The 15,795-nt window shown below is 45.0% G+C and overlaps 1 protein-coding gene across 2 annotated transcripts in view; it reads right to left on the bottom strand.

Annotated features, from left to right (window-relative positions):
- Positions 1 to 15,795, bottom strand: part of ULK3 (unc-51 like kinase 3) — a 249,596-nt gene that overhangs the window by 159,554 nt on the left and 74,247 nt on the right. For both annotated transcript variants that reach the window (XM_086959332.1, XM_086959333.1), the window contains exons 8-9: positions 11,730 to 11,832; positions 2,659 to 2,699 (exon numbers count right to left, since the gene is read on the bottom strand). In XM_086959332.1, the coding sequence (XP_086815458.1) occupies positions 2,659 to 2,699; positions 11,730 to 11,832 (144 nt within the window). The remainder of the gene's footprint in view (positions 1 to 2,658; positions 2,700 to 11,729; positions 11,833 to 15,795) is intronic.

Below are 15,795 nucleotides of genomic sequence, written 5' to 3'. Positions count from 1 at the left end.
CCGCATATGCTCTAACACTCGAAGTTTAACAGGATTGATAGTACTCCCCACATATCGGTACGAGCAGGGACACATCAGACAATATACTGCATGATCCGTATGACAGGACATAAATTTGGTGATTTTTCTCCCACTTTTACAGCCTGGTACTTCATACGACAACGTTCTTTTGCTAGCATAACAGGCTTTACATTTTCCACATGGAAAAAAGCCTTTAACGACTTTAAGTGTCCCTATCTGTTTTTCTTGTGTTTGCAAAAAAATGTGAACCATCTCATCTCGTAGGGAACGTGCCTTCCTGAAGGTTATTAAAGGTTTCTCCGGCATATCAGACCCTACTATTGGGTCAGATTTGAGAATGTGCCAGTGTTTAGATAAGATAGATCTTAATTTAAAGGAATCCGCAGAAAAAGGTGTAATCATGCGGAAATTCGTCTCTTCAGGGGACTCAGTTTTTTTACTCTCAAAGAGGGTCCTACGAGGTATCATTCTAACTTTCTTCAAAGTATCATGAAGCAGGTTCAGATTGTATCCTCTATTGCAGAATCTATCTATACTGTCTGCAGCTGCTATTTCGAAATCCTCATCCTGTGTGCAATTGCGTTTAAGTCGCATAAATTCCCCGTAAGGGATATTCTTAATTAGTTTACGGGGATGGCCGCTAGAAGCGTGTAAGACGCTGTTGCCAGCGGTCGGCTTGCGATAGAGTTGGGTGCAGATGTGCCCATTTCTCGCAGTTACTTGGAGATCAAGATAATCGACTCTTTCTTTATGGATTTCTCCTATAAATTTGAGATTGCACTCATTCTCATTTAGCACTTCTATGTACCGTTTAGCCTCATCTATGGACCCGTCCCACACTAGGAACAGGTCATCTATGTACCTGCTCCATAGTACCACATTGGTGTTCCAGGTGGCATTACTGGGGGCCCAGGCTACCTGCTCCTCCCACCAGCCTACGAATAAATTTGCATAGCTGGGGGCGAAGCAGGAGCCCATCGCCGTACCAGAGCATTGTTGATATAGTACATCCTGAAAAAGGAATATGTTATTATATAAACAAAATCTTATGAGTTCCAATAACATCTTATTGTGAGTAGCAAACTTCATTTCTCTTTGGTTCAGGAAAAACTCAACAGCTTTAAGACCTTGTTCGTGGTCTATGCAGGTATAGAGACTCGTTATGTCTAAGGTAATTAGTACATATGAGGGATGCCAGACAAGAGGTTCCACTTTCTTTATAAAGTCCGTAGTGTCTCTGATGTAAGATTTCAGGGACAATACGAAGTTGAACAAAAAGTGGTCCAAAAATTTCGATAGATTCTCAGTGAGGCCTCCAATGGAGGAAATGATGGGTCTGCCCGGAGGTGTTTCAATGTTCTTATGCACCTTGGGCAGGTGGTAAAATATATATATGTATGTATGTATATATATATATATACATACATACATTTTATTTTTATATACATACATACATATATACATACATACATACATATATAAGCAATATTTAATAAAAGCAACATCTTGCCTGAAGCCGTGGGGTCTGTCTTCTTCTTTCGCCGCGCGTGTGGAAGTTTGAGGATTTTCGGATATATATATATATACACACACACACAACACCTCGCAACCAGAACACCGCCTGAACGCGGAATCACGAGCATGGACCAACTTTTTGTGCCAACATTATTTTTATTTCCTTTTACATTATATATGTATATATATGTATATATATATATAGATATATATATATATATATATATATATACACATATATACACATACATATATATATATATATACACATACACATATACATACATACATATACACATACATATATATTTTTTGTTTTAAAAGACCGCAGGGGCGGGTGCCAAGAGAGGAGTTGTCTGGTAAAAAGCAGACTAAAAAGCAGACTAAAAAGCATAATGGGACCTTGTCCTTGCATAGGCCTCCTGGTGAATAAGAAGAGTGTTCATTTTAAGAGCCGGTGTATAGTGCACAGAACCAACAGAGAGAAATGGGGTTTGTGTAAAGCGCTGCTAACCACCCCCAGCGTCAGTGCTCAATCAAGATAATACCGCTTGCTCAACAGAGTGCTCAGCAAAAGCAATGCGAGCCAAGCCACAGCTTAGGAAAGTCAGGAATGGTGAGCAACTCCCGCTACACTGAGGATCCTTTCGTCTTTAGAAGAGGCAGAAGAGTAACTCTTTCTGGCAGACCCTGCTGTGTGTGAGGTCAGCAACCCTCACACTGTTTAGTCAAGCCCCTGTTCTTACTCACAGCTTCCTTGCACTAAGAGGTCCTATGCCTCCTTCAATTATAGAACATAAAACCTGCCTATGGAGGATAATGGACAAAGGAGGTGTGGGTAGCTGTCCTTGCTTATGTGAATGCAAAACTGGAGCTGTGACATCAGAGGTTGGAAAGTTGGCCACATACTGTCAAAACACAATAATAACCACTGTCACAAAGCTCAAACATGCCTTTATTCAGGTCTTGGCACTTTTTATTTCACTCATGTAACCTCATACTGACTCACCCTCGCTCCTTTCCCTCGTCCACCTTTCTGTGTCCTATTCTGTTTTAAATGCTCAATCCGCCTGTCCTCCCTGGATTCCCCGTCCCCTGAGCAGTGCTTCCGCCTCAACTCACCTTTTTACGGATGGCCTCTTTCCGTCGGGCATCAGTTTCATCTAAAATAGAAAACAAAGGAAATCTTCAGATCCAGCAGCAGAAGTTTTATTTCCTCACCTAACTAAAATAAAACACGCTTACAGTAGTTCGCTAGTGACATTCCTGCTTTTCCAAGATTTACGGTAACACTGCCATCTAGTGGATAGAAGGGGAACGACCAAGGTAAGGCCCTGATACGAACCAAGACAGACAACGGGGATTATTAACAAAGATACATTTACACGTGAGTACATCTACTCACTGGTTTAATTTCTCTTCCACTTTGTATTAAATTTACTACTTTTGGGTATTCACCATTTACAAGTAGGGTGACCAACTGGCATGGGTGCAAATTCTGTACGGTCGGTGAGTGTAAAAATTAGGACAAAGGGTCAAATTTCAGGACAGGAGCTCAAAATTCAGGACAGGAGCTCAAAATTCAGGACAAAACTTCGGGACAAAATGTAACTTTTACAGACAGGTCAGAGGAGGTCGCGCAATAGTATACAAGTGAGTAAATAGACAACCACTTAAGTACAAGTCAAAATAAGTTTATATTAGGTTGAGACAATCGTGCACTTCACAGTTTCTTTTTTTTTTTTTACTTTATTTTCCAATTTTGCAATAAGGACCAAGCGTTTAAAGATACGATGCAACTAATTAGCTCGACATTTGTGAAAATTCAATAAAACAAAGCAATAAAACAATATGATACTTCAAGTGATGACAAGGAATAATGCAATATACATAACACCTACAAAAAATAATGCGATACATCACATATTGACAAAAAATAAGGTGACGCGACCCGGGGTGGCATACACATCCAATGACACAATCAAAATACAATGTACATGATTTATAAACACTGTCCCAGTAACTTAATCCCGGCACCCGCAGTGGTCTAGCCCACACCCTCTGGGGTAATGCCGGCCTGTGCAAAAATAACAGTTGATGGACAGAATGCAGAACAATGTCATACATTCACCCCAGTACAGAGATCTGGGCCTAAATCCATCGGTTTTTTTTGCACTCCACACCACCCAAGTTCAGACATGGCCATATGCAAATCAGCCTTGACCCTGTGCCTCATGGGAACAGTCCAGCCCAAACTGCCAAGAAACCGGTCAAGCCATGTCTTTCCTTTAAAGACATGGCTTGGCAGTTCGGGGTCCATCATTTGTTTGCATAGAACTTTTCACCCTAAGTGGGATGGGCATGCCCATACGTGGGTCTCTTGCTCACTATGCCACTGGAATCAACCGAGGCTGGGTAATACCCAGAACCCGGTCCCAGGATGCTTGTTTACTGTCCAGGGAGGACCTGGCTTGGCAGTTCGGTCTGGACTGTTCCCATGAGGCACAGGGTCAAGACTGATTTGCATATAGCTGGGTCTGAACTGGGTTGGCATGGTAAGCAAAAGAACGATGGAGTCAACCCAGATCGCTTGACTGGGGGTGAATGTATGATTTATTCAGCATTCCATCCATCATTTATTTGCGTAGCACTTTTATCCCTAAGTGGGATGGGTATGCGAATCGGGCCATTTGCAACCTCCAGAAAAGTTTCGTACACATAACCCTTGGTAACTGCAGAAGTGCGGTTTGTGAATAGCAATGGGCTTATTCTTTCATGGGTGGATGAATATCCTGCCCTACACCCTTCCCCTATCCCATTCCTTAAGCCCTCCATTAAGGAGAAAGTATTCCCGGTTTTCATGGCACTACCCCCGTCCTTCCCACGTTTACTATTAAAACGCAGCTGCACAAGTGCACAGATCTCTGCACAGGTAAGAAAAGAGAGTTGGAGGCCTCTGAATGTAGGTTCATGATTAGCGTTTTGCAGTACGCGAGTAGTACTATTGTACAACAACTAAACGTACTACAAAATGCAGTTTGCGAATAGGACTCAATGTTTGCATTCCTTATTTACCACATCCATCAATTCCATAAGAACCACCACCGACTTGGGAGACATTGTCCCAACTGGGCTGAAGCTGAGATAAGTTGAGATTTCTTCAGTAGTGGTACTCACTACCCAGAGTAGCTGTATTTGCTACCATGAGCTGCTGATACTCTGCCATTAGAAGTGTTGCACCGCGGTTGGGAATTGCTATTACTCTCCCTTTCAAATGAAATAAGTGCAGGTACTCGGCACCTGACAGCACTTGCCCATTGCGCAGGGTTCCTTTATTCTGGTGCTTAATATCACAACATTCCTGATTGGCTACTTCAGAGGGGTAGTATATTCATAAATCCGAGCATGCACCCAAGGTCCAGCTGCAGTATACAGGGGGCTTTAGAAAGGTACAGCGGTTTCTAGTACAGATCAGTAACACAGCGATGCCCTAACACCCAGCACCGCCATTACCAACACGTGGAGCTCTTTCAAAGCAGAAGATGTGAGCAGACGCCACCAAGACAACCAGTCAACCGTGCTGGAAAACTGCGGCGCAGACCGAGGACCAGATCTAGAAATGACGTGCAGGGATCTCGTAGCTTAAACAACAGATCTTTATTCATTCTGTTAACATGCGAGCTCTATGAAATCATAACAGGAGACATGCAACAAAAGACAAACCAAGCAGAGATCCGAAACGGGCGGAACAGTGCATTGCACAGCACACTGCAAAGGAAGACCAAGTTATGGGCTTCTTTTATTTTTTCCCACGGGTACAAGTTTATTACATGGCTATAAGTGAAAGTCAAAGAACAGAAGATTATATTACAGTCAATTTTTTCTTGTCGGTGTCATTACAGACCGAATCTAACCGTATGGAAATCAGTACTGACCTCAAGACAAAAGTGCCAGTCCAGTCAGACCTGTAAGGCACATCCTCTCTGTGTGGGAACACACCAGCCGCGGCTCCACCGCTAAAGCAGAGGAACATCGCCCCACTGCTCTCAGAGCATTTTAAAAAGGAAACATAAAATAATAACGCAACTTTATCATTTTATTTTTCCCACTGCAATGGCTCAGTTGGTTTCATGTGGGCGGGGCAGGGCTTCGTGACGCCAGAGCACTGCAGGGGAGGAGTGGTAGGTACTCTCCAAGTGCACATGATGGTTTGGCCACTCATGTGCCCTTTGCATGTTCTGCACCAGCTGTATTGTACAGCCTGGGTGGGCAACGAGCCCAGGTCACAGTCCCCGTCTGAGCGCCGAACCAAGGCGCTCAGACCAATCACAACGCTGCTGTAATGGTGACAGTTGTGTTGTGATTGGCTGAGGGGAGCCCGGGTGCACCCTGTTGCCGGGACTCCAGACAGGAAGAAGATTAAGAGGATGCTTTTTGTGTGTGTGTTTTTTCCTCCCCCACCCTCCCTGCTCCACCCATACACCCCGTCCGGTAGCAGCACCTACTGGAACACACCCAACTCCAGACCTGTGCTAGCCTTGCAGAGGGTTCGCTAGTGGCTGAGGTTAATTCAATCCATCTATCCATCCCTTATTGTGCTGTTGTATTCGTGGTAAAAGGGAACATATGATTCACACCAGCTAGTCTGGTTAAATAGTAAGCATCATTTAAATCGAGCATGGTTTGTTGAGACATAACGATGATCAACGATTTAAGCCCCAACAACTAAAATATCCAAATTGCTCAATATGTTTCTAATTTGTAAACAGTTTAAGCGCTAGAAGCCACTAGGCAACTCCCACTCAAGATAGGTTGTTGTAGTTGCTCCCTGGTGTACCTGCCCAGGCTGGTGTAGCTGTCACTTGATAAACATGGCCAGGATGTTGTAGCTGCTGCCTGGTGTACTTGAGCAGGTCATTGTAGCTGCTGCCTGGTGTACTTGAGCAGGTCACTGTAGCTGCTGCCTGGTGTACTTGAGCAGGTCATTGTAGCTGCTGCCTGGTGTACTTGAGCAGGTCACTGTAGCTGCTGCCTGGTGTACTTGAGCAGGTCATTGTAGCTGCTGCCTGGTGTACTTGAGCAGGTCAGTGTAGCTGCTGCCTGGTGTACTTGAGCAGGTCACTGTAGCAGCTGCCTGGTGTACTTGAGCAGGTCATTGTCGCTGCTGCCTGGTGTACTTGCAAAAACAGAAAAGCATTTGGCTGGCCAGACTGCTTAGAATTACAATCAGAACCCACACAGCCAATGAGTACTGCGTGGTCAAGCCTTTTTTTTTAGCAATACATTTATTTTTAATTATAAAACAAATCTTCAAAGTTGATGGGAACGTGACATCAAAGGAAAACACACCGTCAAAACAGTTAAGTCACTAAACAAAAAATCAATTCTTCATGTTATATGTTCTGCCTGGTTTACTTGAGCAGGTCATTGTCGCTGCTGCTTGGTGAACATTGCCAGGCTGTTGTAGCTGCTCCCTGATTTACCTAGGCAGGTCATTGTAGCTGCTGCCTGGTGTACTTGAGCAGGTCATTGTCGCTGCTGCCTGGTGTACTTGAGCAGGTCATTGTAGCTGCTGCCTGGTGTACTTGAGCAGGTCATTGTAGCTGCTGCCTGGTGTACTTGAGCAGGTCACTGTAGCTGCTGCCTGGTGTACTTGAGCAGGTCATTGTAGCTGCTGCCTGGTGTACTTGAGCAGGTCACTGTAGCTGCTGCCTGGTGTACTTGAGCAGGTCACTGTAGCTGCTGCCTGGTGTACTTGAGCAGGTCACTGTAGCTGCTGCCTGGTGTACTTGAGCAGGTCATTGTCGCTGCTGCCTGGTGTACTTGAGCAGGTCATTGTAGCTGCTGCCTGGTGTACTTGAGCAGGTCATTGTAGCTGCTGCCTGGTGTACTTGAGCAGGTCACTGTAGCTGCTGCCTGGTGTACTTGAGCAGGTCATTGTAGCTGCTGCCTGGTGTACTTGGCCAGGCTGTTGTAGCTGCTGCTTGGTGAACATTGCCAGGCTGTTGTAGCTGCTCCCTGGTTTACCTAGGCAGGTCGTTGTAGCTGCCACCTGGTGCACTTGAGCAGACTGCAGTGGCTGCTTGCTCCTTGGTGTCTGTAGGCAGGCTGGATTACTGGTGTGCATGGGCAGATTGCTGGAGCTGTTGCTTGGTGTACATGGGCAAGCATTTGTAGGAAGCTGCTCCTACCTGGGCAGGGTGCTGTGCGGATTTCTGTCTATGAGGGCAGTCTGTTGTAGCTGCTCCCTGGTGCAACTCAGCAGGCTGCTGTGGCTGCTCCATGGTGTCCTTGGGCAGGCTGTTGTGCCTATTCCCTGGTTCACCTTGCCAAGCTGCTGTGCTGCTTCCTAGTGTGCATGAGCAGGCTGTTGCACCTGCTGCCTGGTGTACATGGGCAGGCAGACGGAGCTGTTGCCTGGTGCACATGGGCAAGCTTTAGTAGCTAGCTGATCCTGGGTGTACCTGTTATGAGCTACAAACAGTTCTGTCGGGTTAATGAAACCTCCTCAAGGTGAATTGTAGAATTATGTTTTTCACTAAAAATTAAATACTAAAAGGGCAGTGTGCAGAGACTGCCAGCCAACTGCTGATAACTTGTGCAGATCACAGATTCACTGAAAGGACTATGGAATGAAGAATTATTCATAAAGAGGATGATTGCTTCCCTCTGATGAATGGCATTCTCGAAATGTACTGGGGTTTAATGAATAATCTTTTTAGTGACCATCCATGATGTCAGTCTTGAATAAAGATTTAGGCCAGTAAAAACGCAAATAGGCAACAAAGACGTCAAATGTAGACATGAAGAAAAATTCTGAATAAAGTAACCACTATGTTTATATAAAAATTAGGGGCTGAAGATAATTTTGATAAACACGGTGTAAAAAGCACATCTAAACTAAATGACACCCGAGTGCCTGAAGAATCTTCACACATTTAGAAGTAGTGCGGTACAGAGTTGGACTTGATCCTGGACTAGCAGATCTTCCTGGCAGAATTGAAAGCAAACCGAAGATGCATTTATCCAGAAATGCAAGCAAAAGGCCTTTCACTCAAACAATGTAAACATGGTTTACCCATGCAGCTTTGAAATGGCCATGAGTGTGAATGCCAGGTAATACAGCTGCAGCCACTGGCACGCCTCTGGACAGATGAACTTCCCATGTTTCCTGGCTTTCACATTTAGAAAGGCAAAGGCATTACAAACTGCTATCTAGCAACTAATACTCTGCTTCAAAAAGGCTTTTCCCTTACAGGTATAGTTATGAGATGGATATAAGAAATTAATAGGATCTTTAATTGTTGGAATCGGGTGGTGATGAGATATACAGAGTGGAGATCACGAATGTCTCTACCAGGACTGACGAGTGCCCCTACAAGAGGAGGGCTGTGTTTGTGAGCTATGGGGGAAGATACAGAGTGGAGGTGGGACAGGGACTGCGTCTCCAGGTTTCAAGACTACAGTATCGGTTGTGCGGGGGAAAAGGAATACTTCCTAACCACTAATTATATTTTAACATTTTGGAACGAAGGAACATTCAAAAGAGGTTTAAGCAATGCAGAAGACAAATAAATACACTAGGGAAGGGATGAGAGTGAAGCTGGGTCTAAGTTAACCATAGGTCTGTGACTGGAGGAAAAAATAATGTTCAAAGAGGTTCCCCTTTACATAAACTCTGGATGACCTGTCTGAACATAACTGACTGCTCATTGAGGAAGGCAGATAAACAGTGGGAAAAGACTAATGGTTTATGCTTTACAGAGGACCTAGGATTGTAATCACCGTAGCAAAGAAGCAGAGAGAGCTTGGAGTCATTCAGCTTGAGTGACTGGTCTTCTGGCAGCATTCTACTCCCTAAGTATGTTCCCTCCTTCATAGGAAAAACAGCACCTTGCACCTGCCTGTGGACACAGTGCCACTTCTAGAGATGAGGAGGTAAGGTAAAAAAGATATCTCCTTCTATGGGAAACCATAAATGGTTTTACAATTTCCCTCACCCACTAGTAGTGGCATGCTTCATCATTGGATGTGCTACAACAGCCCTGTGCAGACCAATGCTAGGGGTGGAGCAATGAGGTTTTTTTGGTAGCTGGAAAACAAAAACTCAAAGGAATCCCCGTGCAGTATAAAGAATAAAACTACCTTGGGAGTATCCCTCTCTATTTTATTCTGGGCCCTCTAGGCGGGGTTAAAACGTCTCCTCTGACTGGCTACCTGGACCTAAAGTAGCCTGCTCCTACAGTAACTGAAATGGTTATCACCTGGTTCAGACACATTCTAGGGGTTGTTTCATGGACCTAACTTTTTCAGGGCAGCATGCTTTGCATAAGAGGGGGATAGCTTCCTTAAGAGGAAGACAGCCTCCATAAGAAGGCTTAGGGCTTCACCATTTCCTTTTCAGAGTTCGTTTGTGTCAGAAGCAAGGACTGCATCACTTTTTGTGCGAAACCAATGTTAGCGTCTTAAAGAAATGCACAGAGGGCTTGAATGCCAACCAAGGCAACATTACCTTTGATGCAAGGAGGGGACGGAGGGTACTCTGGAAATATTACTTTTAGATATCCTGGCATCTACTAGTTCCTCCATCCTATCTTTAGGGTTTTTGTCAAGAAATCTTACATTTATCACAATCCAAGGATATGCTAGGATGCAAACAGATAAAGTCCTACATGTTATAAGAGAAAACGATCTTTACTCCACAGGCTTGACAAGGCGTGAAGAAAGTCTTTTTAAAGGCATCTATGCCATCTTGTAATGGAAATTTTAGTTGTACATAGAGCAGCACACCTCCAGGGTGAGAACCTCCCAGATATAAGAAAGGAAAAAAACCAAACACCCGGAACTTGGAGTGGAAAAAGCAACTAATGTAAGCATTTGCCAGGGGATTTCAGAAAGAAACCAACATCCTTATCAGATCTTCAAAGTTGTAGAACATTGCCTCAAGAGCAGAGGTCTAGAGGATTCTCCTTTCACCCCATGGAAGGTAGAAAATCTGTGCTACCGGAGCCTCGGATGGAATTTGGAGGAGAAGGTCACTTCACCACATGAACCAGGGTTCAAGCTGCATAATGAGTTGGAGAGACTGCGCACAGTGCATGACTAAAGCAATGTTCAATTAATGTACATGAGTATTGTTGTTTAAAGCACTGACTACTGAGGATTCATACCCTCATGACCGTGAATAATTCAAGCACAGGAATCTCGGAACTTATACAACGCAAGAGAAATTGCAGAGGACAGATGCTTGAAGATGCAAACACTACCCTGCTAAATGTAAGACACTTACCTGTCTGCATAGCTTTTGAATACAAATACTGGCTTCAATCATACACTACTTGGTGACAATGCTCCCACTTAGTCAGGTGCTACATGGTTAGTATATTCAGTGCAGTACTATCAGAGTGTCTATTGCTGTGCAGTCGGGGCTGTCAGCACGGTTTGGTAAGGGTGCTCATCCTGTATAGACAGGCAGTTAGGGTAGAACAAGCAAGGCACTCAATGCTCACCAGCCAGAGCTTTTAGTTTTAAAGAATCAGTTAGCGCAAAGGCAGAGTCAGGTAGTCTAGGTCTGTACAGCCAGAGCCACTAGACTACATAACGCCGGCATACGAGGCAAGGGCCTCAATTAGATCCACTCTTTCCTCACCGGCAGAATCCAGCAGGTCAGACTCCACGCCTACCTCTCAGATCCTAGAGAGACCTCCACTGGCTCCCAGTCAAAAGAAGAATAAACGTCCTTACCCATGCATACAAGGCCCTTCACAATACCCACCGGACCTGCATACCTGAACCTCTGGTTTTCATTCCAAGCACCCAAAAGAAACCTCTGATCAGCCGTGCTCTCTCTGACCACTGCCCCACGTATCTACAAGACCAGAACTGGAGGAAAGCCCTTCTCCTACCTCACACTAAAAGCCTGGAACGACCTCCACCTTCAGCAAGCTCCAACATTGCCCCAGTTCAGGAAGGACCTCAAGAGCTGGCTCTTCCGATGACCCCAGCATGGAGGGGAGCCGCCCCTCCCCTCCCCTCCAGCGCCTTGAGACCCTCACAGTTGAGTAGTTGTGCTTTACCAACCTTAATTGATTGATTGATGTACAGTTAGAGAGTCCAATGCTGACAGTCATTGTATGCAGTTTGATGCGATCAGTATAAGTGGAGAGAGCATATCTTTTGTTAATAATACTCACAGTGCAACGCGGGCACAAAGTATTCTAGGGCCTTGCAGTAGAGGGACAATGCCACCTCTGGATCTGTGGGGTCCTTCTGCACCGCTTCTGTTACCAGGGAGGCCTGAACATGAAAAAAAGCAGAAAGGGCATCAAAATCAACACCATAACATTCATACTGTCATTCTAGTATCATTGTCCCACCAGTGTAAACTTCCTCCAAGTACTGCCTTTCCTGCACTTTCCCATCTATCTTCTGTACTCCAGCAGTGTCCATTTCACATTTATGAATCATAGCAGTCCAATCTAAATCAGGCAGTGCTAGTTCCCTCTAACTGTACTAATCACTGCAATAAGGCTCCAGCAGCATAGGCTAAATCAAGTAGTGTCCTGTCATCAGGATAAGGCTCAATCAGTCAAGCCACCTCCAGTAGTCCCAGGGCAGGCTGAGAGGACTCAGAAATTGCAGGATTAGTTGAGTAGTGCCCCACAATTGATACATGTCTCAAGCAGTGTAGGATTCATCCAGCAGTATCTTGTCAGAGTTATGACTTTGGTAGTGTGCACCTTCTCCGGTAGTGCCCAGTCCATGGTAAAACACTGCTGTTGTCGGAGATTCTTCCGGCAGTGGTGAGAAGTACTTACATACTTTAGTGCTGTGGCCCATCTATAGCAGTGCCCATCACGTGCTGTAGACAATCAGAAGAATGAGAGTTCAACAGTAACACAGTCTCCAAACATTGTAAGCTTCCACAAGAAGTACCCAGTCAGTTCTTTAGGTCTCCCTCAGTGCAGGCTTCAGCCACAGTGGATACTTCCCAGCAGTATGAGCTCCCAATTTAGGTGCAACCTTCCCCCAGAAGCAATAGCTATGAACAATAACCCAGTGTGAATGCAAATGGTATTTCTATAGCGCAAACCTAGCCAAAAGGCAGTGGAGCGCTGTATATAGTCAGACAAGCTTAAAACAAAGAGTAAGAGGTATGGTCCTAGCCTTTACCTTTGGGCCTCCGCAGTTTAGGCAGCTGAAGGAGTGTATCAGTTGGCGACCTGGACCACAGCGAAATACAAGACTTGGAGGGATAGAGTAGTGGAGGGCAGACTTTGTACTTTTGCAACCTGGATCCGGGCCAGTTTCTCCAATTTTCCATACTACGAGAGGTGGCGGGGAGTTTGTGGAACTTGGATGGGAGCCATGTGCAGGTAGCTGGCCCAATGGAGTTGGATGGTGGCTTTAAAGGGGCATGCTATATCACACATTTATGGTGCCTTGCAATGCAATGATGCAAGCAGTGGGTTCTCAGCTCTAAGGGGTTGGTGAGAGGAGAAAGAGTTGGTGGACCTGCAGGATGCCAAGTGGCGGAGATGCCTGAGGTCTGTTAGAATGGTTACACGAAACCCTCTGTTTCCGTTCACGCAGTTTAATTTTTTGCACCATACATACCTCTCCCCTGACAGAATAGCAACAATGTACCCGGGTGCCAGAGCGACTTGCCCCAGATGTTAGTGTGCTGATGCAGATTTTCTGCATGTGGTTTAGTTCTGCCCTGTAATAGTGGACGCCTGACAAACTGACATCTTCTATATCGGATATCGCCACCTCCATTTTGCCATGTGACCCTACCCTCTGTCAACTCCACTTTGGGGTGCGGAAGAAATGCACAAAACAATTAAGGGAGTATACGGTTCTGGCACTTGTGTTAGCACAAAGACAAATAGCCATATCTTGGATGGCGACGCCTGCCCCCTTCGTCACCATGTGGCAGAAAGAAGTAGTCCGCTGGACTTCTGCTGAGCTTTCGGTTAGGGCGGATGCCAGAGCCCGTGATGGAAGGTGTAATTTTATGGAGCAGTGGGATGCTCATCTAGGTAAATTGAAGGCAATGCTCACCCCACTTGAACAGCCTAAAGAGGCTCAGCCATGATTCTCGGCACTGATGCACTTGTGGTGCTACTGCCTGCCGTATGGGTGTTGTTATTTTTGTTTTCCTGGGAACCAGGTTAGGCGGGGGCGTGTGGGGATGGGTAGAGAAGGAAGTTGATTGCACGGTTGTGATGCTCGTGTTAACATGGGATGTTTCTTTTCAGTACTATGTGGATATATTGCTGTACCGCACATCTGGGCAAGAATAGCCCATACGATTGTACGGTCATGACTTGCTGTGAACAGTGTATATTGAGAGTAAAATAAATAAAAATACAATTAAAAAATAAATCAACGAGTAAGAGAGAAAGGAGCTTGACTAAGGATGGTTAATGCATTGTATAGTAGTGTTCCTAAAAGAGGTGAGTCTACAACTCTTTCCAAATTTGGAGCAGCGTTGGGGCAGTCCGGATTGATACAGGGATGCATTTCTTGGTCTGCAATCAGATGGTTTCTTGTTTGCAGGTGTGCCAAGATCCACAACATGGTGAGCTTGTCTGCAAAATAAGCGGGGTGCAGATTGTGGTAGCTTGTAAATGATGTAGCTGGATTTGAATATGTACAGGCTGGAAAGGGAAACCAATGGAGTTCAAACAGGATGGGGGTGATGTAATCATATTTAATCAGGCTCAGGATAAGATGTACTGCAGCATGTAGGTTGGCCCTAAGGGGTGCTAGTGTGACACCACAGAGGCCATGGAGTACGGCATTACCATCATCCATATGCAAGTGTACAAGGGATTAGAGAGCAGTTCTGAAATCACTTTCTGGAAGAAATAGTTTGACTATTTTAGAATAGTAAGCTGTTATTAGGCTGTCTTTGCTTTTACAGCAACATGTTACTTGTGGATGAAGTTGGTGTACAGTATGAATGAAATAAAATTGCCATTGGGTGAACGCTGGGATTCAAAGCCATCAAGGTTCATGTCTTTCTTCTTGTTTATCGCTCTTGGCAAATAACAGGAATTGTGTCTTGGTTGGGGTCAGCTTAAGACAGGTGCTGGACATCCAGGTCTGGATGATGTGTAAGAAGTTTGTGTGTCATTGGATGGGTGAAGCAGAGAAGACTTTCAAGTACAGGTGTGTATCATCACAATATTGGTGAATCGTGATGCTGTTATCCACGAAAAGAGCATCAAGTAGCTCCATGTGTAGGTTAAAGATGAGAGGACAATATGGAGCACTGGAGTTCTACACAAGTGATAGTGCTCTTTTGTGACCTGTATATGCCCATGTAAACAAACTGGTGTTGGTTGGAAAAGTAGGGGAAAAACCTGTGAAGGACATTGCCAGTAAATCCCATTCGAGACTCTAGGGGGCATATGACGGTGGGATGATGGACTGTGTTGGAGGCAGCTAAGAGGTTCAGCAATACCAGGAGGCAGTGGCCATCGTCTCCAATCAAGAGGGCATAGTCTATGAGGTTTAAGCTAGTGGTTTATGTGTTGCAGGGTGATCTAAAGGCAGACTGGTAGTCCCACAGGAGCTATTCAGCATTGATGTGGTCTTAGAGCTGAACACACACTGCCTTTGAATGATCTTACAGATGAATGGTAGGGGAGTAATGGGCCAGTAGTTGGCGAGGTTCATCAGAGGTTAGTGTACGATTCTATAGGAGTAAGAGAGTCTGGCCTGTCTTGAGAGATTCTGGCAGGACGCCTTGAGTGAGGGATGCACGGACAATGGTAAGTAGGGGTAAGAGAGCATCTCCAGAAAGAGCTCTGATGAAGGACAATGGCAAGACATCTTCATAAGAAGTGGCTTTGAGGGAGTTGAGAAGGTCTCGGAGAGAGCGAGGGCAATGAAGGCTGGCCATTGCAGAATTATACAGAAAGAGGAGTGTGAAAGAACTGAAGCAGAGTTGGTATTGTCGATGTGCTGCTGGATCTTCTGTATTTTTTCACAGAAGAAAATGTTTGAACACATTGCACTTTTCTTTGGAGTGCCAGGGGCTGATACTGTTCTGCTTTTATCAGTGGTGTCACTGAAGATAATTTTACAGTAATTTGCTTTGGCTAATGTGACGAGCTGCCTGTATGTTGAGCAGGGGGACTTCGGTATCAAGAGCTCCTTGAGAGTTCTTTTTTATTTCCATTTTCTTTCCTGTCTGCGGATGGATGGGTTATTGTCAGCAAGGTCTTGCTTCCATACCTTAAAAGTCCT

Source organism: Lissotriton vulgaris, chromosome 2_2 (assembly GCF_964263255.1).
Source record: "Lissotriton vulgaris chromosome 2_2, aLisVul1.2, whole genome shotgun sequence".
NCBI classification, from domain to species: Eukaryota; Metazoa; Chordata; class Amphibia; order Caudata; family Salamandridae; genus Lissotriton; species Lissotriton vulgaris.
This window is presented reverse-complemented; position numbering and strand designations above follow the sequence as displayed.